This window comes from Platalea leucorodia, assembly GCF_965183815.1.
Source record: "Platalea leucorodia genome assembly, chromosome: 2".
NCBI classification, from domain to species: Eukaryota; Metazoa; Chordata; class Aves; order Pelecaniformes; family Threskiornithidae; genus Platalea; species Platalea leucorodia.
Genome location: NC_138824.1, coordinates 93,107,891 through 93,134,486, shown reverse-complemented (window position 1 = coordinate 93,134,486; position 26,596 = coordinate 93,107,891). Strand labels below are relative to the sequence as shown.

The 26,596-nt window shown below is 44.5% G+C and overlaps 1 protein-coding gene across 1 annotated transcript in view; it reads right to left on the bottom strand.

The window, feature by feature from the left end:
* The window catches only part of TSPAN7 (tetraspanin 7), a gene marked incomplete at its 5' end in the record, with an annotated part of 100,012 nt that overhangs the window by 18,237 nt on the left and 55,179 nt on the right, over positions 1-26,596 (bottom strand). Inside the window, one exon of the mRNA XM_082337911.1 lies at positions 1,098-1,286. Within this exon, the coding sequence (XP_082194037.1) occupies positions 1,098-1,286 (189 nt within the window). The remainder of the gene's footprint in view (positions 1-1,097; positions 1,287-26,596) is intronic.

The following is a 26,596-nucleotide window of genomic DNA, read 5'->3' as shown; positions in this document are numbered from 1 at the left end:
TCTCCCATCTGGACTACAGTAACTCCGACAAGTCTCTACACGCGCCCTGACAGCACATCACCAGCAAGAGACAGCAGCGGTGTGCCTATGACAGTGTTAGGTACATGCCAACTGGCCACCAGCATATACTTGCTGACCGATCTGCAGCTGCCACCTCTCCCCTACTGTGCCATCAATTGAGGAAATTAACTCTCTTTAAGATGTCCTTTTTTTAAATCCAGTTCAAACTGGAGAAGAATCGTCCCATCTCCTTAGAAAATCCGCCCCAAAATATTGTAGCAGGAGATGCATTGCACTGCCAAGCCCTTTTCCACTGTCTCAGTGCATCACAAGTGCTATTTCCACCCTTCAAATCATTACACATGTAGGATTTTGCTCCTCAATATTCTTAAAAACACAGTTTATCATATAGGCTTTGCATTTTAAGGCGGGCTGGAAAACTCAGAACAGAGAAACTTATAGGGAAAGAGGCTAAACTGGACTGAGAGACAGCTGCTGTACCTCTGCTTAGTGTACCTCGAGTCCATGCTGCTTTTGAGATGAGGACAAACATACCATACAGAGCTTTGTTTTCTGGGGTTGACTTCTTTTATTCTAGTGAATGTTAGGAGAAAAAGAAAGGCTGGTATGCTTTTAGAAGGTACCAACTATTTTTTCCATAGATTTCACATCAGAGTATTAAAATGACCCCTTTAAAATATATGTCAAATGAATTTCACATTTATGATGCTTTGGACATTTTTAAGATTGTAAATACACCTATCTATCTGGCTCACAGAAAAACAGAACAATTGTAGAATTACTCACAGAATAATTAATCAGCAGCATTTCACCCTGCTCCCAACCACACATGGGCCTGTACACTGTGCGGTAGCAAAATTCATTCATACTCAATCAACAACTGGTTTTGGCAAAGATTTTTTTCCCCTTCTTTGTCCAAAAGACACACGTGTTGAACATTAAGATCAAGAAAATCTAGCTTATGCGCCTAAAAAACCACGTTAACATCTGGTGAAGCTTGGCAGGGGGTGGGAGGGAATCCCAATACATCAACAAAACCTCTTCCCTTCTTGCTTAAGGCACTTTGGCATGCTTACCAGTTTCAGCATCCATGGGCTGCCACGACAAGTGGCAAAGCAGCCAAAAAGCCCAAAGACAATGATTGTGGTACCCGTCCCGATGAGCACATAGGGGGCATTGGTGGAGTTCTCAGCAATGAGAGAGATGTACGTGCCAAGGGTGAGCTTGCCCCAGACGCCAACTGCGAGAAGGATAACACCTGTGATCTGCAAAGCAAGAGGAAAAAGCCATCAGGAGCTACCAGGGAAGGCATCCAAATTCAATACACAGTGATCCTGAAGAGATTCATTGGTGCTGTTGCCTTGGCAGAAGGAAGCCTCAAGACTTTTACTAACTCCAGAGGGATGGACAGAGAAAATTAATTTCCAGCATCTGGAGATGTTACATTAAGACTGCCACTGGAGGACAAACATCTAGGACTAATCACCACAAAGCTGATGATTGCCAAGGGAGGATGGAGTGTACCGCCTGCAGGAACAGGCTCTCTGCTCCTACAGCAGGCTGAGAGGTGGCCAACTCCATCACTCTTACCAAAAGCCAACAACAACTGCCGCCACCTCACACCTTGTGAGTTTTGCCACAAAAACTGCCTGAACCACAAAAACTGCCTGCACCACAAAAACCTGCTGCTTGACGTCCTGCCCTTCTTAATGCCAAAGTTTCAGGAAAACAAGCACCCCTTGCAGTGCATTACTCTGGCAAGTGAGCCTTCTCCCACTCCCCAGGCTATACAGCAAGCGAGCCCCTGGCTGCATGGAAGCTTCCCGCCCTGACACGGGGTGGGAGGACACCAGTGGGCCCTGGGAGCACCCAGCCTCTTGCCTGAGATGTGCAAGCAGAGGCCACCATGCCGCAGGGCAGCTGGGGCACGCAGGCTCCCAGCACCAGCAGGGATGTAGGGGAAGCCCATGGTGTGCCGCACACCAACATCGAGCAGGGGCCACAACAGTGATGAAGCCTGCACCATCTGCTGATCATCACCTGATGCTGACATGCCTGCTTCAAGACCGTACACAGGTATCTCATTCCTGCAGCGCAGCCAAAGGCGGGACACCAAGGGCCAGTCCTGAGTGCCAGCTCTGCAAACGCTTCCTGAATTCCCCCAAAACTTCTTACTAGTTCCTCCAGGCCACTGCTAAGGGGCAGGAGCAGAAGAAATGTCCTGACAGTATTCTTTTGTTCGCTTTCCAAGTTTTCTCTTGTGAACATCTTTATACTGCTGTGAAATCTTGAAATTCAACACTATTACACCAGGGTTGCCCTGGTGGGGAGGGGATGCTTGTTCACAGTTATGTTGCCCCTAAAAAATCCCAGCTGAGCTACACTGTAATATCTTTCAGGTACTTTTCATACAGGCTGATGTGAATTAATTCAGGAAAAGCTTTCCTGAAGGAGAAAAGGAAAGCAGCTTTTTGGCTTTTTTACTTAGGCTGGCTCATAAAGGACCATGCAGGGTGCACCCCTGTCACTGCCTTCCCACTGTACCCTTTCCATCGTCCTCCTGCTCAGCACTAGCAGGCAAAGGAGCCCGTCCTCTGCCCGACCTGTCTGCGGCAGTGGCAGCAAGCGCTGTTCTGGTGCAGCATTTCTCCCTCTCCAGAGACGGAACTGTGTTCAGCAGAGCTGCTGAATAATCAGAGCCACCTAAGGAAAACACCAGGAGGAGGGAGGGTACAAAATAGATGCTCTGAAGAAAGACACAGGGGGAGGGATGCAGGGGAAGAAAAGAAACCACAAAGAGAGAGAAAAAACAGAGGAGACCAGACAGACAAAAGCAAATTAACATGTCCTCAGAGACACGTTATATACCTGTCTATACCAGAGAGAAAATAATCTCACCTGGCAATTCTGACACTTCCTAGCTCATCCCCTTCCTTCCCTGACACCTCCCAGAGCTGTAGGGAAGACATGTCCCCATCTCGCTCCCACTCAGAGCACACCAGAGTGCAGCACTGCCAGGGAAACCCATCCCATCCCTCTGTCTCCCTAAGCCTTCCCTGCTCCCCCTGACCAGCTGTGGCACGTGTCAGCATTTCTGTCGCACCTTCGGGACAGGATTAGCAGAGATTTCTGCTCTCCTGCCCAGGGTGGCGATAGGAATAAATCCAGGTCCTGTTCATCTTTCAGTGCAACTGTGTGAAAAGTGCTGATTCCTTGCTCTTGTACCCCATCAACTAACAGCAGAATGTCCAAAAAAATCACCAAGTACCTTACCCACCTACAGGCATCAAACACCTCTGCTGAGTCTGGTCCCATCCACACACAACACTGTCTTCACCTCTCTCCCTCTTCTCCCTAACAAAAGCTTTTCCAGAGGGTGCAGATTAATCAGCAAAGTCCGAAAGAGACTTTGTGAGGGACTCGGAAATCTGCAGAACAACTTTTGGTTTCTCGCTTCTGGTTCGACAAAGGGCTGGTTTCTGTGTCTGAGCTGCTGAAAGTTTTACCACTGTCCCCAGGGAGACGTAAAAGCAGCCTTCGCTGCCAAAACAAACAAGCAGCTTCACATTTGAAAGGGAACTCAAGCCTTGTAATAAAAAGCATTTTTAGTCAGCTATTTGAAACAATTACTAACCCTTTACTATGCATTTTAAGAGCTTGGTTTCCCCCTGTCTCAGGGGGACCTATCCAATTTATGGTACACACAGACTTTGGGAAGAAAGGAGCAAAGCATCTCGGTGGCTCATTCCCCTTCTGTTTCTTAATAGAGGTCTGATTTACACGGGTCTAAGGAAATCCTGCAGTTTGTGGGGAGGTCTAAACCCCCAGCAAGCCTGGCACTGTGCAGAGGGGATGGGACGTCTCCACAAAGACACGCTGCAGATGCGCCCTGGGTTGCAGCAGTGCCGGCTGGAATTTTGCTCGTGAAGAGGAAAAACCAGAAGACTTCTCTGCAAACCTTTTCATGACCTTTATTTAACAGAGCACGAGCACTGGTATGACTAATGCCCACCTCTACACAAAGGCAAACCTTGTTTTCTTATTTTCCAGATACATTTTTTATCCCTATCTCTCTGCTCCATCACACAATCAAAGGAACAATCAATGTACTGGCCTCTTGTTTGGTTTGGGTTTTAGGTTTGTTTTCTTTAAAAGCAAGAGGGACAAGGGCAGACAGAAGACCAGGATAGCACTGGCCTGAAAACAAGGCAGCAGGAATACACACTGCTCCTGTCACTCACCATCACTACACACATCTTCTCCTACTCTACCTCTCACCCCAACAGGCCCTGTATGGTTATACCTGATTAACAAAGCTACTCCTTCATTTGACTTGCAACCACCACACCAGCCTAATTCTGTGTCCAGCGTGACCTGTGAGTCAGGCCCAATAGGTGGTGCGGGTCCATTCGCATCTGAAAGGTCTAAAAGGAAACTCAGAGTACCTCCCGCAATGCACAGTCTCTCCCGAGTCTTCCCCACTCCCTTCCCACTGTAACGTTTGCCTTCAGACCATGATCATGTAGGTCAGTGGCAGAATGGAAAATGATTAGGAAATCATGAAGACAAACAGTGGCAGATAGATACATGGATATGATCAATACATCTTTTCCTGGAGATGTACAAAATATTTCAGATATCCTGGCAGGCAGAAGAGAGCAACCACAAGCCTTTCGAGTTTTAGAGCTCCCCTGAGCCAAGATTCACCAGCCAGAGCAGCTTTATTTATAAACACCTGCAACAGCTGGCACACACGGAGCAAGAGAGCAGCAGTCCTGCTCCACCAGTGGACTTCTACAGCAAAACCTGGCCTTCGCAGGGCCCCTCCAAGAATTAAGATTTGTCCTGGCAATGGCATGACAACTACAGCTTGTGCTAAAAGGGGGGCATGATCCCACCCCAGCTCCTCAGCAGATGCAGAAGAAACAAACTGGCATCTGCAGAGCCTACGATGCCCCAAATGAGACATCTGGAGTGGTACAGAGAAACAAGCATTAGCAAAGGCAAAAAAAAATAAGGTATGCTTCTAAAAAGCGACTACAGGACAGATCCTGCCCAAACGTAAGGAGCTGTGGGAGAACCATTGGTAGCTGCTCTTTGGAGGGCTGGGACCCCATTCCCCCCACAGCCCCTGAGGGGCAGAAGGGTCAGAGCAGCCTCTCTGAGCCTCAGCCCCATTTTACACACCACCAGCTGTGACAAGCACCATGCGATGAAGGCAGCCCTGCCTTTTGCCACCTCCCTCAAGCACCTCTGGCTTCATGGATTGTTGGTGGGGTTTTTTTATGGTTTCTAGCTCAGAGTCTGACTATGCACAGAGACAGCTGATCGGAGGAAGGATGCACAGGGAAGGGCTGCCTAAATAGCTCAGCCATTTTCAATATTTACCAGCCATTGAGGGGGGTCCTATGGGCACACTGCTGCCCTTGGGGCAGGATTAATGAAGCCCATGGAACAACTTCCAGGGCTGGGCTGGCACTGCCTGGGCTTGCAGCTGCGTTGGGGAGCTTCACTCACTTGCTGTCATTGCTGGGACCCCGATGTGGAGACTCTGCCCTCCTAAAGCAGATCTCCGACCACCCACTTCATCACAGCGCTGGGTCCCACAGATGACAGGGAGCCCGAGGCAGAGCCACCTGCACTGCATACAACCAGAGCCAGGCAGGTGAAATGCACTCTCAGTGCTTATGGATGTAAAACTCACAGTGTGGACGGAAAAACAGAAGCTGTGATTATTACGTGATGAGGTTATCCAGCTTTTTGTTCTGTCCTGTCCTCTGGTGTGGTTAAAGGAAAGCAAAAAAGAAAAAAACCCCAAAATATCAGGTTTCAAGGACTGTCACAAACATACCCAATGCTTTGATTCAGAAAAGAGCTCTGAAGTTTTCCTTGAACTTTATACATGGTTTATATATGGTTTATATATGGTTTAAGCAGTAATAGCCCACACCTGGATAAAACAGTCAAAGCATGCATCCATCCCCAAACAGACAACATCATTAGAGAGAGAGATTCGTGCCAGCAGCCAGGGCAGGCCTAGCTTATTCGTGCTCAGGGCCACTTCCTACTGCCATAACAAGCCCCAGAAACTCGGAGAGGTTTCATATCCACGTTGCTGCACTGACCTTTCAAGACCAGCAACCTTGAATCACTATTTCTTTTTGGGACCAGAAAAGGAAAAAAAACCCTCACACTGCAACTTCTGGTTCTTTTCTGTTCTCCACCCTTCAACATTATTAGAAAGCTATTTCATCCTGGATTTCATCAAAGGTAGATCAAGTCTTCCTTACAAAAATTCACTGCAGTGGAAGCCCTTAGACTCATGTTTCTTCAGCCAGGAAACCCGAGATGTAGCATTCAATAAAACACTATTAGGCCTGTCCTTCATTTAGGTCAAACATTTTAAAGGTTAAAAAAATACAACGTAGGAGATATCCAAGAAGGGCAAGGATTGTAAAGACTACACACAACGAGAAATCCCATTGTTGAGTGCTAGCAGGTCTCACATTTCATTGCGTCTGAACTCAGGCTCAGCAAACACACCCCAGAAACCCTCGACCGACGAGATGGCAGGAAATGAAGCAGGTAGGCCAGCTGGTCATTTTCTAAGAAAACTCCACTGAAATCAAGATGTTCCTGTGGAGTGTTTTAGTCTAGATGAATTGGCATGTTCTGGCTTAAAAAAAAAAAAAAATCTGGGAAAAAAAAAACCAACCAGCTCTACCCCTTGCTCTGGCCACATGCATCATGCTCAAACCTCACTGGCCTCCCAAGAACCGTTATGCTCCCCTGCTCCTTCCCAGCTAATATCTCTGTGTATCTCACATTTACTCTGTGTATCACACATTTACTCTCGCATCTGAATGATGGGGATTGTCAGCAGGACAGCAAGACTGCACATGGATCACCAAAGCATCTCTCCTTGCCTTGTCCTGCCTCTTCCCAAGCACGGTATCACAGACACATCCCACCAGTCACTGATTTCAGTCAAAGGCAGGGTTTCTAGCTCTTTTGCCTTCCTTCAGCATTAGTACAGATGTTTCCAATGTTATCTGCGGTATTGCCCCCAGTTCTGGAGCTGATTGGTTGTGGTGAAAAAGTTAACAGGCTACAGGCAGGCAGAAATACGACTGAACTGAATGTTCGGTCTAACTTCACTTGTCCAATAAACCATCTGCTTTTAAGAGACACACAGACAAAGATACGGCCAACAGCATTAATACAAGGGTATGTGGTGCAGCTTTATAGGAGGCAGGGAGAGTGATATTCTGATAACGCCAGGCGTTGCGGAAATCAGAACTAATGCTAAACACACACAGTTTCTCAATAAAGGGCAACAGAAAAATGTCTAAGAATTACTTCTTTTAATAGTGACGGGACAAAGATTAAACTACCAACCCCCTCCTTCTGGGTAACAGCAACGAACTATGTAAATAAGAGGAGAGGATTCAGAGAATAACTTTTGAAAGTGCGCTATCTTTAATTCTGTCAGAATTAGGCAGGAAAACACTACATACTCCTTAAACTGAATGCATGCTACATCCTAATTGAGTCTGTTGTCTTCATACCCCAGATCTCACAGAGCATTGGCACCATGGTATAAAGGAAGCTGCTGCCTTAAATTGAGATAGGAGACATGAAAGCTACTACATCTTGCATCCACAGAGATTCAAGAGGCCCAAACGCAGAGGAACTAATTTATATGCAGGGCTTCCATATGGAATATTTAAAGTTTATCATTTACAGAGGTGAAGATAAATGTGCAGCAGTAATTGCTAGTTTATTTGTCTACATAATTCATGTCCTCCTGTTCATTACAGATGTCAGCTACTTTGATTCCTAAGCTCTGGCAAAATGAAACTTGCAACCCAATCCTGATTGATACGGAGCACACAGCAATCCCTACTGTTTCCAAAAGCAGCAGGAAGAGCTCAGCATTTCCCTGGACCAGTTCTTTATCCACAGAACTGAGATGCAGGAAGGCAGCTTCATTAATCAGGATCTCATTGTAGGTATCATTTTTCTATTTCATTTCATATTTGCAACCTTGATAAATTAATGTAAAATGTGTGCAACTGGAAAAAAGATCCAAAGCGGCAGCAAAGAGTCAGATGCAAGGAAAATACCCATGTTGCTGATATTTTCAGCTCCTCGATTCCAATACTTCCTTTTCCAAACACCAGCCTCCCTGAATTTTGGTAGAGGTATGCTGTCTCTGCACAGCTCTACTGCAATCTTCTCCTCAAGCAGGCTAGAGAAAGTCTGTACATAAAATAATAGATGAAGCCAGGGGAAGGCAGACAAGAACTAAGGCAATCCATCTTGGCTGAAGCTGAAACGTCTAGCAATAGGTTTAGCAGGCTGTGAGGAAATGAGAGAGGACTAAGGCACACAGCTAATTAGATCTACCAGACATTTCCCCAAAGGAGGGAAACTTTTTCACGAAGAAAACGGTCGACCTTGACAGCATCCAGAACAAATCCTGCATTAAAAGCATGTCCAGAGAGGCTTAAAAATAACTGGCCTACCTCTGAAAATTTTATAACTTTCCCAAAATAGGCAAGGGATCACATTCAAAATGTTCTTGCTTTACAGCCTGCCAAGCAATGGGAGTGGTTGGCTTTGAATCTTCTCCTGCCTCAGCCTCTGGGCTCTCATCAGGCAGGCAGGTGACTAAACCAAACATAAATCTTCCTCTGAGCTTCAGTGGCAGCTCTTCACAGGCAGGAGCAAAGCAATAAGAAAAGATAGGATGCACCATGGAGATGCATGTAAGCCAGCAACACAGATGAATTCTCTGTTCTCACATCTGGTGATCTTGACCACACCTACAAAACCAACTTGTGTTACCTTTTGCACAGGATCGACCTCTGCTGGAGCTAATAAGAAATGAAGATGCCATGAGCTGTATCTTTGGAAGAAGTCAACTCTTTCATGTCCTTACCTCCCCTTTGGAAAAAATAAAAAATTATGCCCATTGACAGAGAAAAGTTAAACACAATACCATCACCAAAGGTGTAGTCACCAATGATGCTGCCTAGTATTTCCACTAAAAATGAAGGTGCTTAAAAAAAAAAAAAAAGGAAATTCTGATGATAGACAGAAACAAATGTTTCTGGTAAAACTTCCTTGTCTGTTTTTAAAATCTGCTATAATTATACTCTACTCAATGAAGACTCTACTCAAGAAAAAGTTGCAAGCCAATTAATAACCATTTCCGGACCATTTGCAAACTGAGAGACAGTCTGTAAAGGTCACTGTGTTAGAAGAAAACACCTTCAAGGGCCATTCAGGTACATAACTGCTCTGGTGCCTTCCAGTCCCTGACTTCACCATTTCTTAATACATCCCCCAGTACCTGATGTGACAATTTCTGTCTCCCTGCTTTTCTAACTCAGGCTTGTCCCTCCTCTTCCTCTCCTTTCCCGCCAGTTTCCCATCTAAATAATCCCTTCCTAAGAAAATCAAGGCAAAAGGATTTAAAGAAAAAATGCCATTAGATTAATTTGTTGGATTATTACATTCCTCTCTGAGATCCATTGCCTGTCTCACCTGGGTAGGGCTTCCACTCTTTGGGCTCAGGCTTGTCTCTTCCTATTGCACATGCAGGATGTTCAGCACAACGGGTCTTGCTTCGTGCCTTCGCCCCAGCAACCCATTTGAGTTATGATACCTGCTGCTCAGCATCCATCTAGTACTAGCTGTTGTCACAAAATTGATTATTCACCACAGCTCTTGCTGTTTCAATCCAAAAATGCGATTCCTATGTATTAAAACTACTGGCCCACGCCCTCCCTGCAGAAACCGTCATCAGGGATACCAGCACGTGCAAACTACAGCAACGGGGATGCTGCCTCTGCTCTCATGTTGCCAGCAGGCCAGAGCTGAGTATCTAGTGCACCCAGGTCAGGGGCAGCCACCAGATTTGCCCTGAAATACAGCGGAGGAGATTTTGATTACGGACACTGATGTCAAGCTTAACAATCTGTTCTCGCACAGCTACTTTGTGTATGTGGACTACTATCTATTTCCTTTTCAAAAATATTTTTAAGGTTCAGTGCTTTTCCTTGCTGGGACACTATTATAAGTACATGAATAGTCATCCTGAGTGAGCTGCCAGCAGATTAATGTCCTCAGAGGTCAAATTGTAGTGCTGGTAAAAAAAATTATGAAAAGAAAGTAAAATACTGACTCTCAGATAGATGCTGAAGTGAATACTAAGTTATCATGGAGTTGACCTGGCTACTCACCACCGACTCCGCAGACAACAGAGTGTGTACTTATCCCTAACTTTAACAGTGCCTCTATCAGCTACAAGGAAGTAGAGTTAAATGACCTCTGATAGGAAATGCAAATTGTATGTACAACCCAGCTGTTTCCCAACTCCCCCCCCCATCCATACACTAACCATACACCAAGGTTTAACAACACTTTCCATGCAGGCTAGGGCAGAAATGACAACCAGGGCCACCTCACTTATTCTGTAGGGAAAACAGGTTAAAAATCACAGAGGGGTGATTGCAACCTTCTCCTTGCAACCAGGAGAAGCAGCCAATGCTCGTTTAATGAACAGCAGGGAAGAAAACATCAGAGTAATTTTGTTTGCTGCAGGATGAAGAATTGGATATGGCCCAAGAAGTCCTAAAAGCACTAACAAAGAGTGCAGGGGTAGGGGACACACAACACAAGAGCTTGAAAACACTCTTGCAGCATGGCTCAAAACTAATCATTTCTTGCTACTACAGTAGCAAACACGTATTCTTATAGAATTTTCGTATAAGGAAATAACTAATTACGTTCCACTTGTTGGAAGATTCAGGAAGAATAATGAGATTTGGGACCTCATCTGCATACTAAGACCATACACATAACGAATGGTTACAATAAACAGTCATATTCTTATGGTGAAAACTCAGCTTTATTACACCTTGCACTTAGAGAAAAATACTTGGAAATATTAGTAAAATTAAGTTCTTAATCATGAGGCTTATGCTTATTTTTATGTAAGACACTTCATTAAATGAAAGAAAATATTCTGTTTTACAGTTTAGTCACCAGTGGCTCTATTAACTGATGTATCTTTTAAGTTGGCTGCAGACAAAAATGTGGTCATCTCTGGATAAAAATAAAATGCAAAAATACATTTCTGCTGGGAATTTTCAGACCTAATTTCTTGAAATGTAGCTTTAAATATGCATGACTGAACGTCTAAGGAAAAAGAACTTATAGTTTGGAAACATCAAAAGCGGCATTCCACTCTGCAAGCTAAAGCGCGTAATTAGAGAAAGGAGGTGCCTTCAGCACCCATCGTTAGCTGGTGGAGCACGGCTTAGAGCCCTGCGGCCATTCGCGCTTCCCGAATACTGATTCATCGCGTGTGCCATGGCTCCTATGCATGTCAATCGCGGTCACTCGTGAAAAAGTGGCACAGTGGTCTGTGGCCACCAGAACAAAAACCAGGCTGGTGGGGGGCAAGCCTGCTTTGGACTGAGCTTGTTGGGGCACAGGCTGTTTCTGGAGAGCAGCTGGATGGCTTCAGCTTCGACATGCTCTGCACCAGAGCCTCTGCAGAGCTGCAGCCTGCATCAGGCAGGGCCACGCACCTCAGGTGGGTGGCTAGCCACAGGTCACCTGTTTGTCCAAGCTGTGATGGAAGCAGGACCGGGCCTCACGTCCCCTCACCTTCACCTCCTCTGTTGAGCTATGGTTAGAGACGGCAAGCAGCCATAGCCTCCCTTGTCACAAATCGGGCTCACAGAGCTCAGTTTTCAAGGACCAGCAGCTGAGCAAAGGCTAAGGCACAAAGCCAGGACTGAGAACGCTGCTCAAGCTTGACATTGCACCGATGGGTGTTTCACATTCCCTGTCTCCATCCCCTTCCACGAGGTACACGATGACAGCAGAGGCCAGCCACGGAGACCTGATGCAGCAGTGAGGCAGCATCTTTGCAGCATGCATCTGGTCAACACACCTCCAGGACGCTCTGCAAATGCTGCACTTGCACTGCTGAAACCTCATCTGCAGCTAAGCTGCTCTTTCCTCCATTTTTCTTCTGAATATCCTTCCTCTGTCGTGTATTTGCTCTGAAGTGGGTCTAGTCTGTCTGGTATTTGGCTAGAGATCTACTCTTGCTACCAAAGTCTGGATATGAGTTATCGGTGAATGTCATCCAAACTCACAGCATTCAAGGAGTGTTCACCACACTGCAACTGAATTTCCGCACAGCAAAAAGCTAACGGACAGGAAAGCAGAGGTGGTGTTCCTGTACATGACAAAAGGAAAAGCAAACCTTCTGGCACTCAGATTAAACCTAATTAAAACCAGTCTTAATGGTCCAGGCAGCCTTTGGGATGGGAGGAGTTGATGAGAGGCAATTAAGTCACTGTCTAGATTTGACAGCGGGCAGAGCGCACACAGAGCAATCGCGCCCTGGCATCCTAGGTATGGATGAAAACAGAAAGGAGAGCATCCCACCTCACCAATCACCCCAAGTTAGTGTCTGTTTTACCAGAGAAGACTTTTGTTTACATCTGCTGCTCTCAAAGATGACAGTGCCCACCTCTCTTTCTACTCCTCTTGGGCAAGGCAGCAACTGGTGGACGAGAACATTGCCATGGAGCTTGAGAGTCACTGTCAGGACTGACGTCCAGCAAACTACCATTCTAGACTACAGGACGACTCTCTTCCACAGGAGCCACATGACGGGAGAGTTGTGTCCCTCTTCAAGCTCTGTCTTTCTGCTATTTATTGATGGACTTCAAGAGATGGAGCAATTGCCTGTGGTGGCATCTCAGTCTCAGCACTGGATTTCCATGCTCTCTCTTCTGATCCCAGGTGAAGAACAGGAACCCACCCCTTTGAAGATTTCAGTAGTCAAACAAAGCAGCCCTGTAACAGCTTGTCCTTTGAGTCAATTGTTTCGTCCACCGATGACCTCAGAGTCGCTAGCACAGCTCTCGTCCAACACCAGCCTGGAGAGCGGAGCCCAGCATCAGCTGCAGCCTGGCACTGCCCTGCTGAACTGCTGTTCTCGACACCGGGGCCATGCTCTGCCTAGGAGCTGATGGGGCTGCACAGGCAGCGCTGCCCTGCCCTGCCCATGAGCACAAGGGATGGCACTGGTGGTGCAGCACCGCAAGTCAACAACTTGTCAAGGTGGCTGCAGACCAACCCATACCCTTTCATATGATTTAAACCTCCACATTTGCTTGGCTAAACAAACCGGCAGGTCCTCCTCAAAGTTATGAGTCTTCTTTCACATCTGAAACTTGTGGCCCCCATGTGGCCTTTTTTTTCTGTTTACTTGCTTGTTTAACAAATATTTAGGACGTGCTAGGCTTACTTTCTTCCAGATGTCCATCCCTTTTAGAGATATCCTTCCCTCCTTGCCGAACTTCCGTGCTTTTGAAAATGTCAAAATCTATTTTTGAGTGATTAACATGGTATTGAAAATTGCCAAGTCTTCAACAAGTACAACTTTAAACACGTGTATACCCAGTTCAGTATCAATGAGAAAGCACACTTCTAACCAAAGAAACAGAGGTTGTTTTGAATGTCTAGTACTATATATAGCAGAATAGAAGGAACTAACTGATCATCAGCAAACTGATATAGCCAGAGAATATTTACCTGTGGGACCTGAAAGTTTTTGCAAGCTTAAGTGCAGCAGCTGTCCCTCACATTCACACTTTCAAATCCCTGCAGTAGCAATACACAAAGATGACAGAAATGTGGTTTACACAGCATAATATAGTTTGACCTCAAACTTTAAAACAGTTCTCCAATTTTACTGAGATATAAGACTTCAAAAGATAAAAATGCAAGATAATCAAGACTAGATGTTTTGAAACAGGAATATCCCCTATTTAAATCCTTTATTGTTTCTTCAATGCTATTGTTGATTGCTTGCCTTCTAATAAATCCATGCAAAATCTAAACTTCTATAATCCCTATGTGCAGAAAGTAAAGGAAGAAAATGAAACACCCTGAAAAACAGCCTCTAGTGCTATCCATGGCCATCAGACTAGCACTATGTTCAAAGCCCATGCTGGCACAAGAATGACCTAGACTTCAGTGGAAAGACTCTCTTGTACCTCAGGACTGACATGGGTAGGGAAGACTTTGGGAGACTCTCTGACGAAGGAGTTTTGGTAGTTTCAGTGGATCAGTCAGCACAGGAATTCCTCCCTGCACCTGTAACAGTCTTCAGACATGTAGCAACAAACTACAGTGTCATACCACACCATCTTAAACCCAAGCGAATCATCAAAACTTCTTCATCTCTCAACAGGAATAAAACAAAAACCAGAACATGCAGTGAGCATACAGTGACCATGTGGTGCAGTTCATCCAGCTCTGGAGAGGAAGAAGATATAATGTGCGCATCCTGAGTCAAACGTACAGAAAAAAAACGTACCCTTTTGCACTAGCACACGCATTGGATGACAGCAGACACCATAAAAGTTGTCAGAATAGATAGAGTCAGCAAAGACTCTGCAAAACAGCTCTGAAGGGGAGTTGCTGCAATGCAGTTTAGGAGAGGAAGCTCCTCCAGGGAATTATTGCACCTATCTAACACATGCAGCATGTGGAAAAAGAATTCTCCATTGTGCCATCACCAGCATTGTGCCCAGAGGGCAAAGGTAGCAACCAGGCCTGTTGGGCGCACAAAAACTCTTGGGCAGATGCAGAACAGTACCAGTCTAATTCCATCCTTAACTAGGCACTAGTCTGTCACTGTCCATATGGCTATTATATTTCTGTAATTATGACTTCGCTGATCTTACACAGCTTCCTTCTGAATATAATGAGAGGCAGTAATGACATCCACAGCAGCACAAGATCCAGAGTGATTTCTCACTTTGCTGGCTGTGGGAACCGAAGGAAAAGCAGAGCTATCTGTTTATCTGCTGATCTTACGAAGTGAAGATTTAGCAGTAAGAAAACTTGAAAAGAATTTAAAAGTGATTTACAAGCTTATTAGTCACTGCACACAACAGCAATGGTGTGAAACTCTCTCAGAACCACTTCGTCTTCAAGCATCTACGCTCCTATTAACCTTCCGAAATAGCAGAATATGGCATTGAAATGTGCGATAATAGATAGGCGATGAAATTCAATAGTACCAAATTCAAGGTCGTGCTGCTGGGACCAATGCCAGAAGTCTGAAGCTCCTAAATTTTCCAATAACAGTGGAGGAAAAGGATTTCTGAACGCCAGCTGACCACGGTGTTTATGAGGAACGAGTCATGGCACACACATAGAGAAAAAGGCACGTCCAACCCAATGCTGCATTTCCAAAGGCAAGGTATTTCCAGAAGAGGCTGTGCATGGGCTGCCACTGCACAAGGCACCGCTGAGCCCCATCTGCAATGCCATGACGCAATCTGCAATGGGCGTAAGTCTGGTTATCCCCATTCAAGAAAGGTGAGGTGATGCTGCAACAGGTACAAAGAAAGACTCCCAGGATGACGAGGCAATGGTGAGTCTCTCTAGCAGGAGGTGAGACACGTGGCTTTCAAAGCCTCGCATGAAGTGGGATAAAGAGGGGTAAGGGGATATGAACCTGCCTGTAAGGGGATTACATACCAAGGACAAGAGAGAGCTATTTAAGCCAAAGGACAGCTACGCCGGGAACAAAGCAAGCACATGCTGGCCACGAATGCATTTAGGGTGGAAATGAGAGTAATGAGGTTAGGAGCAGCCTCCTCCTCTCGGAAGAGCGAGGTGGGAGGGAAGGAGGCGAAGCCAGCACACGACCGCTGCCTGTGAAAGATGACAGCTGGGCAGCTTTCATCCCTTCACCCGTGGGAGGGGGGCTGCTGGGCAGCGGCACAAGTGGAGAGCAGGAGGGCCCCACTAAAATCCCTAATGGGCTGGAGCCTGTGAAGAGGAAGCGGGGGGCCAGGAGCCCTCCTAGCCTCCCCCCGTCCAGTGCCAGGCTGCCTCTGCCAAGAAGGTTGCCAGCTGCAGTGCTCTTTTGAGTTCAATCCATACAAAAATCAGCTTGGGAACACGTGTAATGATCTGATAAGGGCTTTGTTTAAAGTTTAAAAAGGATTTTATTATTGCAGCCAAACCCCTAATGTACCGATCCCATTTTATAGAAAATCACCGGTTATTTACATTCTCCTAATCATACTCAGAATGAGCTGACAGCCGCCATTCCAACTGCTTTTTTCCCAGAAAGAACACATTTCTTTCATAATTGAAACTTCTGGTTCTTTCCTTTTCTCCTTTCGCATGAGCTATGTTTTCCCCTCCAGCTCTTTCAGGCACTGTGCTGCAGTGCACTTCTCCGGTGGATCCAGGTCTGCTTTTGGCAGGCAGCGTGCTTATGGTGGATCCTCACTATGTTGCTGTATAGCTCACATGGGCCATCAGGCAACAGCAAGCGTTGTTCTCGTTTCAGCGTACCCAAGTCACTCCTTGAAAACCAATGATGTGCTCTGTAACCATTGGGTATTTGCTCTCACCCACACCTTGGCTACTGTCCCTCCTCATAAACACAGGTAGCAATGCAGCCAAGGAAGCGAAAAAGTAACAAAACAAGGCTAAGGAGGGCAAAAGTATGGTTTGTTCCACTCTAAAATAACCCAATTTTGGCCCAGTCAAGGTCCAGCACTCTGGCTCTCCATCTACACAACGGTTTTTCATACTGCTGTTTTTCATTTGCGTGTGGCTCTGTTTTTCATGTGCCGCTCCTACTAAAGAAGCCAAAGTCAAAGCCAGAAGTTGCTTTTAATACTCAAATGCTTTTTTAGAGAGAGGAAGGAAATATCTGCCCCAAATCCCAACAGGAAGGCATTCCCATGGACCGTGGTGTGCAGATGCTCTGTGCACTCTCCTGCACTGCTGGCAGATGGATTTAATAACCACGGTTCTTCTCTCAAGTCCTATCTTCCTAACAGCTAAAAGGAGGAGGAAGAAGGCTGATGAAATTCAAATTTGTCAGTTCCTCCAGAGCCCACACAGTAAACAGACACCATGTGCAGCCGGTTCATAACTTTTAAAAGTTTTGTTAAGTGTGTAAGTGTGCCTTTTTAGAATGCACAATCCTTAAAATCAGCAACTGCCTACAGATAAATCAGACACACACAGCCCCAAAACAATTATGTGGATGTCAGGGGCCTTCTGGGCGAGACCAGCTGCCAGCTAGAGTGACCATCAACTCCCGTCTTTGCAGGTTTATCAGGGATACAATGTCTTTACCCGCAAGCGAATCGGATATTCAAGGAGGTGATGCTCGGCTGTGCGTGTGAGGCTATGCGATCAGAATATCCTTATCCTCAGCGGAAAAAAGACGACTGCTCCACAAGCCAGACTGGTAGAAAGGGGCAACTGACAACAAGGCAACTTTGAAGGACTGCAGAAGAGAAGCTACAATTCCCTAGCATGCTCCTAGCATTTAGCACAAGACTTCAGTGAACTGGCCTCATGCTACTACGCTAGTACTAGTGTACTACAGTACACCATGTTATTAATCGAAAAATATTTCCAAGAATCAAAATTCAGAATGATCACCCCCCACAGCCAACACACCATAGTTTATAAATATTATTTCAAAATAGTTTATGACCTGCAGGCATTCACCAGAAGTCCCTAGATTACATTAAAAGAAACAACTGAATTGTGTTTTATATTTCTATACATATACACATACTGTTGCTTAAAGAATTGAGATGTAGGAGTCTTGTGTTTGTAGGTATTGCACATCTGTATGGGTCTGAAAATAAAGGCACATCCCTCACATATAAGTTGTTTTTTGCTACACATTAGAATCGCTTAATGAAAATACTGACACTTTTGAGTGTGTGTATATGACTGTGTGTGTTCTCACACATCTAGCCTTGCACTCAGACTGCTAAATTGCAGCTGAAACAAAACCAAAAGAAGTCAGCTAGAGCAGGAGCAAAATCTTAAAAATTTCAACCCAGACGTTTGAAGTTGTGTGGTGTTATTAAAAAAAAGACAGTAGAAAATATCAGATAATCATAATACCAAGTGACACTACCAGATTGCTGATAACACACATGTAACTGTACTGCTTGTACTTTAATGCTCTTTTGAGACACAAACTAGCCTGCAACTCTATTTTCCATCAGCACGGTCAGGCCACTAGAAAAGCTTTTTAACTGTAGGTCTCCCACCACTTAAACTCAGCTTATGTTCTGGTGTGGATCCAGAAGCTGTGGGACACATGCAGGATTCCCTCATCCCACCCTGGAGCTCTGCCACAGCTCCTTTGGGAGCACAGGGACTAATGCTCTCATCATTCGTAGCTGAGCTGCTGCGAGTCCCTTCAGAAGAGCCTCAGGAGGCAACGGCTGCTGCTTTCATCTGTGGACCGCTCATCCCTGCTGACGTACCTCCGTCTGGCCTGTAAAATGTCCTTTGTCAACACCAGTGAAATACCTAAAAACTTCTGAGCAGGAATGCTCCTGCTATTTGAGATGCAGTGGAAGATTTGCAGAAGGTGGCTCACTTGCTCCTCTCTCCTTCAAGTTTTGTTTTCTTGAAACTACAGTGATGTCCCAAATGACAGATAGACCAAATTATACCAAACTTTGCATATCTTATTGCCATGAAAGATGATTCACTTTTAAATACTTTAAGACTTCTTTATTCCTATTCATCTCATCAGCTCTAATCAGGTTTTGATATACCATTAACATACTTCCTAACCAAATCCACAATCAAAGCAAGTAAATGAAGCAAGTGGATTGTTTAAATGAAAGGAGAGGGGGACTTTATTGTGATCCCTAGCTCTAGCACACACAGTTTCAGACATACTCGAACTTGCAAAGCCTTGCTGAGCCGCTCAGAGCAGCCACTGGGAAGGCGGAGGTGAGCAGCCATCCCACTGGCTCTTGGTGCGGCTCTTCAGTTTCCCCCCCCCACCAGATAAATTCCCCACAGTAAGAGAAAGAGATGAGGTTTGTTCTGCGTGGCAGCTCTTCTGAGTTTCCTTTAAAGCGCCTGTAACTAAGAAAACTGGCAAAAGCCTCTCTGTGCATTCAGTGCCAGTGCACTTTCAGCTTCACTGGAAATAGGGCTAATAAAAAAAGCCCATGTTTACATACAGCAGAGGAGAAATATGTTGAGGAAGCAATTTCATTTTCAAGCTTGAATGGAAGTACTGCAATTAATGGAAAGTAAAAAGATAAATATAAAAAGTAGGCATTAAAAAACCTGTTATATGTTTTAGAAAAGCAATTAAAGGAAATTCAGTGTAGAGTGCCTGTTGAAAAGATTAAAGAAAACCATCGCCTCTTTCTCAAGAAGAATTACAGTTTGAAGGGAGGTTTCATGCTAGTATAATGATAGTTTATTTACAGATATTCAATATTTATCTTACAAGCATTCATATTAGCAGGAAGGCAAGCTAATGTTAGCATCATTATACACATCATTCTGTTTTATTTCATTTGACTGGTTGTTGTAAAATTCATGTTTGCGCTGTTGCCAGTCAGTCTTGTTCAAGCCTCATCTGTGATCTTTAAAGGCTCCAATTTGGGGAGCCACCTACTAACGAGAGAAAATAGAAGGCATTAAAAGGCTGAGCATGAGCCATACAAATTCCTAGTTGATTACTCTCACATGCATTTACCAAGCTTTCCTGTTTTACTTCACCAGCTCTTACTACACACTGCCAGCAGCTGTCACTAAGACCATGCTGTGACTGGCTCCAGGCAGGGATGTAGCTCCCAAATTTCCCACCCTATCTGCCTGTAGCTGATGCTCACTGTTAATCCAGGATGACACACTGGCGACATGGTGGCTTACCAAATGGGCAACATTAAGCTTCAGGTATCAGAGCCTGGCAGCCCAGGAATGAAATAGTAGCTGTATCAGCAAGGAAGGCAACAGCAAATAAAGTTGCTACACTCACCCACATATACTGAAAAAAAAAATAAAACCATTGACACAAAACATTATGGGAGAAGACCAGACATACCTTTTCCATCTCATGTTGCCAACCACATTGTTAACACACATTACGGTGCTTTCAATTCCAAACTCCAGGCGTATATAAAAGGAGCACATCCTCCTACTTAATTAACATATAAAAATATAAAGACCTGCATTTTAATATGGATTACATTAACGGGTGGACCTCGTGGCTTCCAAGCATGCCAGGCTGTTGGGGAGCTCTCCTGCCTGATCATTGCTGAGGACAAAGCTAGGGAATCGTGTGCTTTCCTAGGATTCACAGGGAGAAAATGGACAACAAAGGCTGCTTCCAGCTGTGACAGCCCTGACAAACAGCTCCACTACGTTCTGCTTCTTCAAAAACACGTTATTCCCATCTAAGTGTTACCAACAGGGAGTGCTCCAAGGTCAACCTCTGGACAAGAAGACACAGCCCAACAAGTAAGAGGAACTTCTCTGAGAGAGTCTACATCATCATTGACTTCCTCAGTCTATAAGTCTCTCTTGGACTTCAAGACTCTGCCTACAGGTGTAGGAGATCAGTGTAACAAAACTCAGTGTAAGCCTTCATGGAAGCAGAAGGTGATTTTATTCTATGAAACTCCAGAACTAAGTTTACTTACTGACACTCTCACATTCAAATACTCATAAGCACCAAGACGCATGTGTCTGGCCAGGATCACCTGCGTGCACACACCACAGAGGTCAGGAGATGCTGGCTGTCTAGTCCTCACAACATCTCCTGGGTTCTTCTCAACAGGACATAAAAAACTGATTTGGGGCTTACCTTCCATACCATTTAGGAGTGCACATTGTTCAGAAAATTCTGCCTCATTATTTTGTTTTACTCCTCTCAGAAGTCTTAGACAAAAATTCCTGAATTTTACAGTTATTTTGTTTTCTTTATTTGGGCATCTTATGGCTCCAGTCTTGTTCTTCATCTTATCCTGTCTTTAGGTCAGGTTTTTCTTCCTCTTCTTGCCATTTGGTTCCTTGATTGAACTCATACAAAGGGTGCTCCATAGCAAAACATGCTGTTCTTTAATCCTCATTCTGCTGTTTCTTATGGAGGTTTCACACACAGACATTTCTGTTCATGCTTCACTTACATTGATCTTGGTACTTCAGTTACAAGTTCCTACACTGCAAAGGCTTGACGCACTTTGCAGTCCATTTTGCTGCACTAGAGCTGCAGAGATGCTTTCATTATCAGTAGAAAGCACCCCAAAACATTCCACATCAAGAAACATGAAAATCTAGAATTAACAAGAATGAATCTTTCTTGTTTGTGCCAAAAGGGCCAGACTTTCAAAAAGATATTTCAGATACACTGTGAATTAAGCACAGAAGGGCTGAACCTCACTGACCTGTAGGTTACTCAAACACCATGCATGACATGAATGAAATACCAAATGAATGCCTTGTCAATTCAAAAAAAAAGTACCATTCTGTAATATAGCAAGAAAGAAAACCAATCTGACTTACACAGTTCTTTGCACAATGCAAATCACTTACAATGAACCCCTTCTACCATTACACCATCCCAATAAACCAGGCAACAAGATTTGTCCCTCAAGCCGCCAGGTTCCCAGACTCCAGGTTCCCAGTTTATATCTAACTAGAGAAATTACAGGACAAAAAACCAAACAAACAACCATTTCCATGCCCTAGACATTGGAAGGGGACTTGACACATCTCTTCCAAGAGCAGTGTGGTATTGTTTAGTAGCCAGCAACAGAAGATGGATGTTTGGGAGCTCTGGATGCTCTCTCTGGCTTGGGGAGAGGAGCACACTTTGGTTAGAAGTAAAACAACCCAGACTTACTTAACCATTAAGATGTGTGCCCTTCATAAATGCAAAAAACTATGGCTGGATGGTAAGGCACAAATGGATAAATGAGTGTTCAGATAAGAACACATCACAAGAATACTTCACATTGGATAAATGATGCCACTGTGAGCTGAAGCTGCCTACAAAACTAAGCTTAGGCAAGTGCACGCCCCAAAAGATGCCTCCCCTTTAGTCAGAGAATTAGTTTCTCTGACTGAGTGCAAGGATCACAGCTCTGTGAAACTGGAGAGGACTGACTCACGTGAGCCAGAACAGCCAGGCAGCACTCTATACTGGTGACATTACTGCACACAGGGCAGCACTGGGAAGGTTGACACGGCTAACATGGGCATCCCCTTGGCCCTCACTGGGAAAAACTTATCAGCACATCCTAGACAAGGCTGAAAACAAACCTGAAGGAAGCCTGGTAAGTTTGGGATAGTTATATTTGGTCTGCTCTTGCTACCTGCTCACTAGGTACACCATACACATAATAAAAGAGTGTTAAGTTCTCAAAAGTTATTTTTCCTTTCACTGAAATGGCCCATGTAGATTGGAAAGTCACAACATGAGAATGCTCCCACAATACAAGTACCTTGCCCCCATTATACATAAATATTATTGCCAGCACAATTCAAGGCCTGGCTCTACAGTACTTAACGCTTGGGAGAAGTTTCACCTTAGCTATTTTGTGCTACAGTTGACGGCACAGCAGAACACCCTGTTACTGAGAGAGCAAGAGCAGAAAGAAGATAAATAAGGAAGGAATACAGGAAAATATAAATAGAGAAAAAAGCATAAATGAGTGTAAGCAAAGCAAATCTTCAAAATCAAATGTGTTCTCCTGAAGAAAATTAGCTTAAGTTTGTTATCTGTCAGTAGCAGTTTTGGTATATATAACTTTACCCACCAATGAAAAATAAACAAACCTGTTTTAAGGCAGCTCTGCCATCTTTCTCTCATCCTCTTTTATCTTTGGCTGCTATTTTGCTCCATCTCCGTGTTTTATACTCCTCATAGGTGCCTGGGCATCTCCTTCGAGGCATACCTGCCAGGCACTTGGGCTCTACAGCCCAGAGGTGGGTTTGCTCTCTTCTAAATGCCAGCACAACACAAAGGGAAGCCAACAAAAATCATGGGGAAACTGCCAAATGTTTCAATGCCTCTAGGTCTCCTCCCTCCATGGAGGGGCATTCAAAAGCCACTTGTGATCTGCTGGGTACGGAAAGGTAGAACAGAATGGCTCTTTTCCACTACACTCTATTACTTACTTTCTTAGATCATATAAAGAATATTTAAAAGTATCCTTCAAAGAAAAGCAATGCTTAAACTAGAATGCAAAAATGTCCTTTCTACATACTTTGCCTTCTTCCCCCAACAGGACTGCTCAAACACAGCCAAATTCCCCTTTGTGCTAACCTGACAAAGTAAGCTGAACTTACTTTGATCAAATTTGCTGATAAATGCAGATCTGTAAGGGCTTCTGAAACACATTTACACATGTGTTGAAGATGTGTTGAAGAAAACATTTTCTTATTCAAATGGATATTTTAATGTCAACACAAGTAAATACTCCCCTGCTGCATCATTACAGGAATGGCACTGCTTAAGAAAGCAAATATAAGGAGAACGTAAAACCTATTAGAAAATGTTGATATAATTTTCACTGTCCAAGATGATAAAGTGGCAACAGAAATGGAAAACCAAGCCCTGCCTATCGAAAAAAAAATTCTTTCAGCATTTACGATCAGGCATACCACTGGGTATGAGCCGTTGCCTCCTCCTTTTGGAAAGGCCGGCACCTGGCAGCAAGCCATCAGCAAGGTATTATCTTCACTGTTATTTCTCAAACTCATAATGTCCCATTAAAATGCAACAATATTATGAAAATGTTCCTTTTCAAAACTTAAAACCAGCATTAATTTTCAAATCAAGATCACCAGTGTACATCTTTAGCAGCATTGCCTGCATTACTGCTGCTAAATGAAGCAAAAAAATTGTTTTATTAATTTAAACAGATGTGCATTTTTAACACAAAAATATTTTTTTCTAGCTTGCCTCACTTGCTTTATCAAATGAAGGCACAGAGGTAAGTAGGAAGTAGGATAAAGCCATGCAGCATGGCTTACTGAAGCCTAGTTATCGCAAATTAACCCAAGTAACTCTGAAAAGCTGACTCACTTTTTATACAACAGAAATACCACTGGAACCATCTGAGTTCCCTTCAGTAAACCTGCTGACAGAGCACCATGTGGAAAACACAAAAAAAGCTGTACAGAAACAGTCCAATGATTAAGGAGCTGGCAACACAGGGGACGCTGCAATAGCCTTTGCCGACAGAAGTTATTAGAGAAATTCTGCAAGCATTGGAGCTGACTTATTTTTATGAGCATCACAAAAAACTAGGAATATCCTAAGGAAAGTTTCTTGGTGATGAAACTGGCCAACGCTATCACACAGAGGAATACTGTCACACAGAGGACACTGGAGGAAACGGTGGTGTTTCACACCAAACCAGAAGGAACACAATTAACTGTGTAATGTCCTCAGCATAAGAATACAGATCTCTGCGTATGCTAGTCTCGGTCATCAGGAATTACAGATGAAAGACCCGTACCAGCTGCGCAGAAGGTAAGTGTTAGCTACCAATGCAATGCAGGTGTGAAAAATGCTTGTGCAAATCATGTATTTCCAGTAGGGACCTGGAAATACGGGTGCTACAGAGCAAAGCACTGATGAAATCTCCTCTGGAGTAGAGTATGATTCTGGCTGTCCATATTCAGATACAACATAATGAGAGCGTGGAAGATCTAGAGAAGAAATGCTCAGCTCTTCCACCTCTGAGCAGCCTACTGCATGAGGAAAGAACAGAAGAATGCGGCTTGCTCTGCTGAACCCAGCAATACCTGAGAATAAGTCCAACCGTCTTTGAGCTCAGCTGGCTTCCCTTGTTTACTCCCATGGAACCGCACGGGTACAAAACCACAACTGTGTTGTCTCGGGACAAAAATTACGTGTTTAACCCCTCATACCAATGAGTTTCTGAATAGCCTTTCAACAGGGCTTTTGGAGGCAACAGCCAGTTAGCTCTGAGACAGAGTTTGGTCAGTAGGCGCAGGCATCAGACGATGTAGCTACCAGTGGTAGTAGGGAGCCAGGTTCTTTCCTCCAGGAGGTGCTTTCCATCCCGCATTTCTACAGTTCTAGAAACATCTACGTACTACAAAATCCATATTCATGTTAGGTCTTTTTCAGTGTTAAAACATACCAATAATCAGTCTTTTAACCTGGCTGACTGCCCCCAAATCCCGGCTCTCTGCAAGAGACTTCTGCTCTGCCTGACCTGCACTCAGCACAAAGAACCTGAGCCCTGAAGTGGACTAAAGCTTGAAGAGGTCCATACTGCCCAGGAGACCTGGTAACCCTGCATTTAAGATGCACAGCAGTGAATGCCCACAATGGTGTTTGGACCCCAAGTCTAACCCATGCATTTCCTGGCAGCAAAACCTAGAAAGGGAACAAAAGTGGCATGAGAAAGCAAGCTCTTATCTTTTTTCTTTAAAATCTTCATCAGAAGACTGAAGCTTCTCAAACTGCAGTGTGTGACTCCACGTCAGGGTCAGTGGTGCCTGTAGGGAGCCTCCACAAACACCGTGACTGCTGCAGAAACCACAGTTTCCCAAGCTACCTAGTGGGTTCCTCCTCTTCCTCCAGCAGCAGCACGAGTCACACTCACAGCATTGCAAGTGTAGGGTCTAAGGGTAATTTCCAGTCAAGCTCTTAACTCTTTTTGCAAGCACACATGACCTGTGTGACTATGTGGATCACGCATAAAACTGGCTAAACAGACAGTTTAAATTAGAGCTGGCCGGAAAAAAAAGCGTAGGTGTTTTTGCGGGGAAGACCTCATTCTGGTTTACAGGTTTTATATTCCAACGTGACAATGCCTGCTAAACTTTCAACCCCCTGCTCTGAAGCACCAAGCACATGGCTCTCTCTAAACCCATCCAGCATTACTTGAACAGATTTTTCAGATCTCACTTTTCCTTTTTTAACGTGTAAGCAAGCACCCACACCCACAAAATAATGCCTGCCTGACTCTGCAGAAACACTGAAATAAAGGCTCAGGAGTCTCCATCCACAGAGGCACTTGGTAGACTACAGGTCGCTCATTTTAACAGATTTTAGGTATCTAAATGCTAAGCCAGAGCTGTGAGCTCCCATGTCCTCTATTTCCTTCATCGATCTCTCAGTCCAAAAACCCAGTGTTGACACTTCCATGTCAACACTACTAAACCATGAAGATTGCACCCAAGAATGGGCACCACAGGGCAGAGGATAAAATACAGAGGCAGCCACTTTCGTAAGTACTACAAATCAGATTACCAGAGGCTGTAAGAAGCCCAGCATGTAAATAGGGAAATTTTCAAAAGCACCAAGATATTCAGAAGGGATAATGCAGCAGAAAATAGGCACCCAATTTCCAAAGACTGTTTTTCATCATACAGAGGTCCAGCAACCAGACCATCTGAAAACCCCAGGACCCATGTGCACCTTTAGGTACCTAAACATCTTTAGAAACCTGACTCTACATAAACATCACCTTTTCTGAACCACTCTCGTGCCTGCATTAATCTGTCCCTTCTCTCACATCCCTTGACGTGTTCATTTTTTTCATTTAATCCATCTTAGAATAACATACCAAAATATTCAGTATTTTAACTCCCTACCCTTAGCATTTTAATACAGACAAAACATATTTACAGTGGATTTTTGATATAGATGTGTAACTAGAAACACCAGCAGAGATGG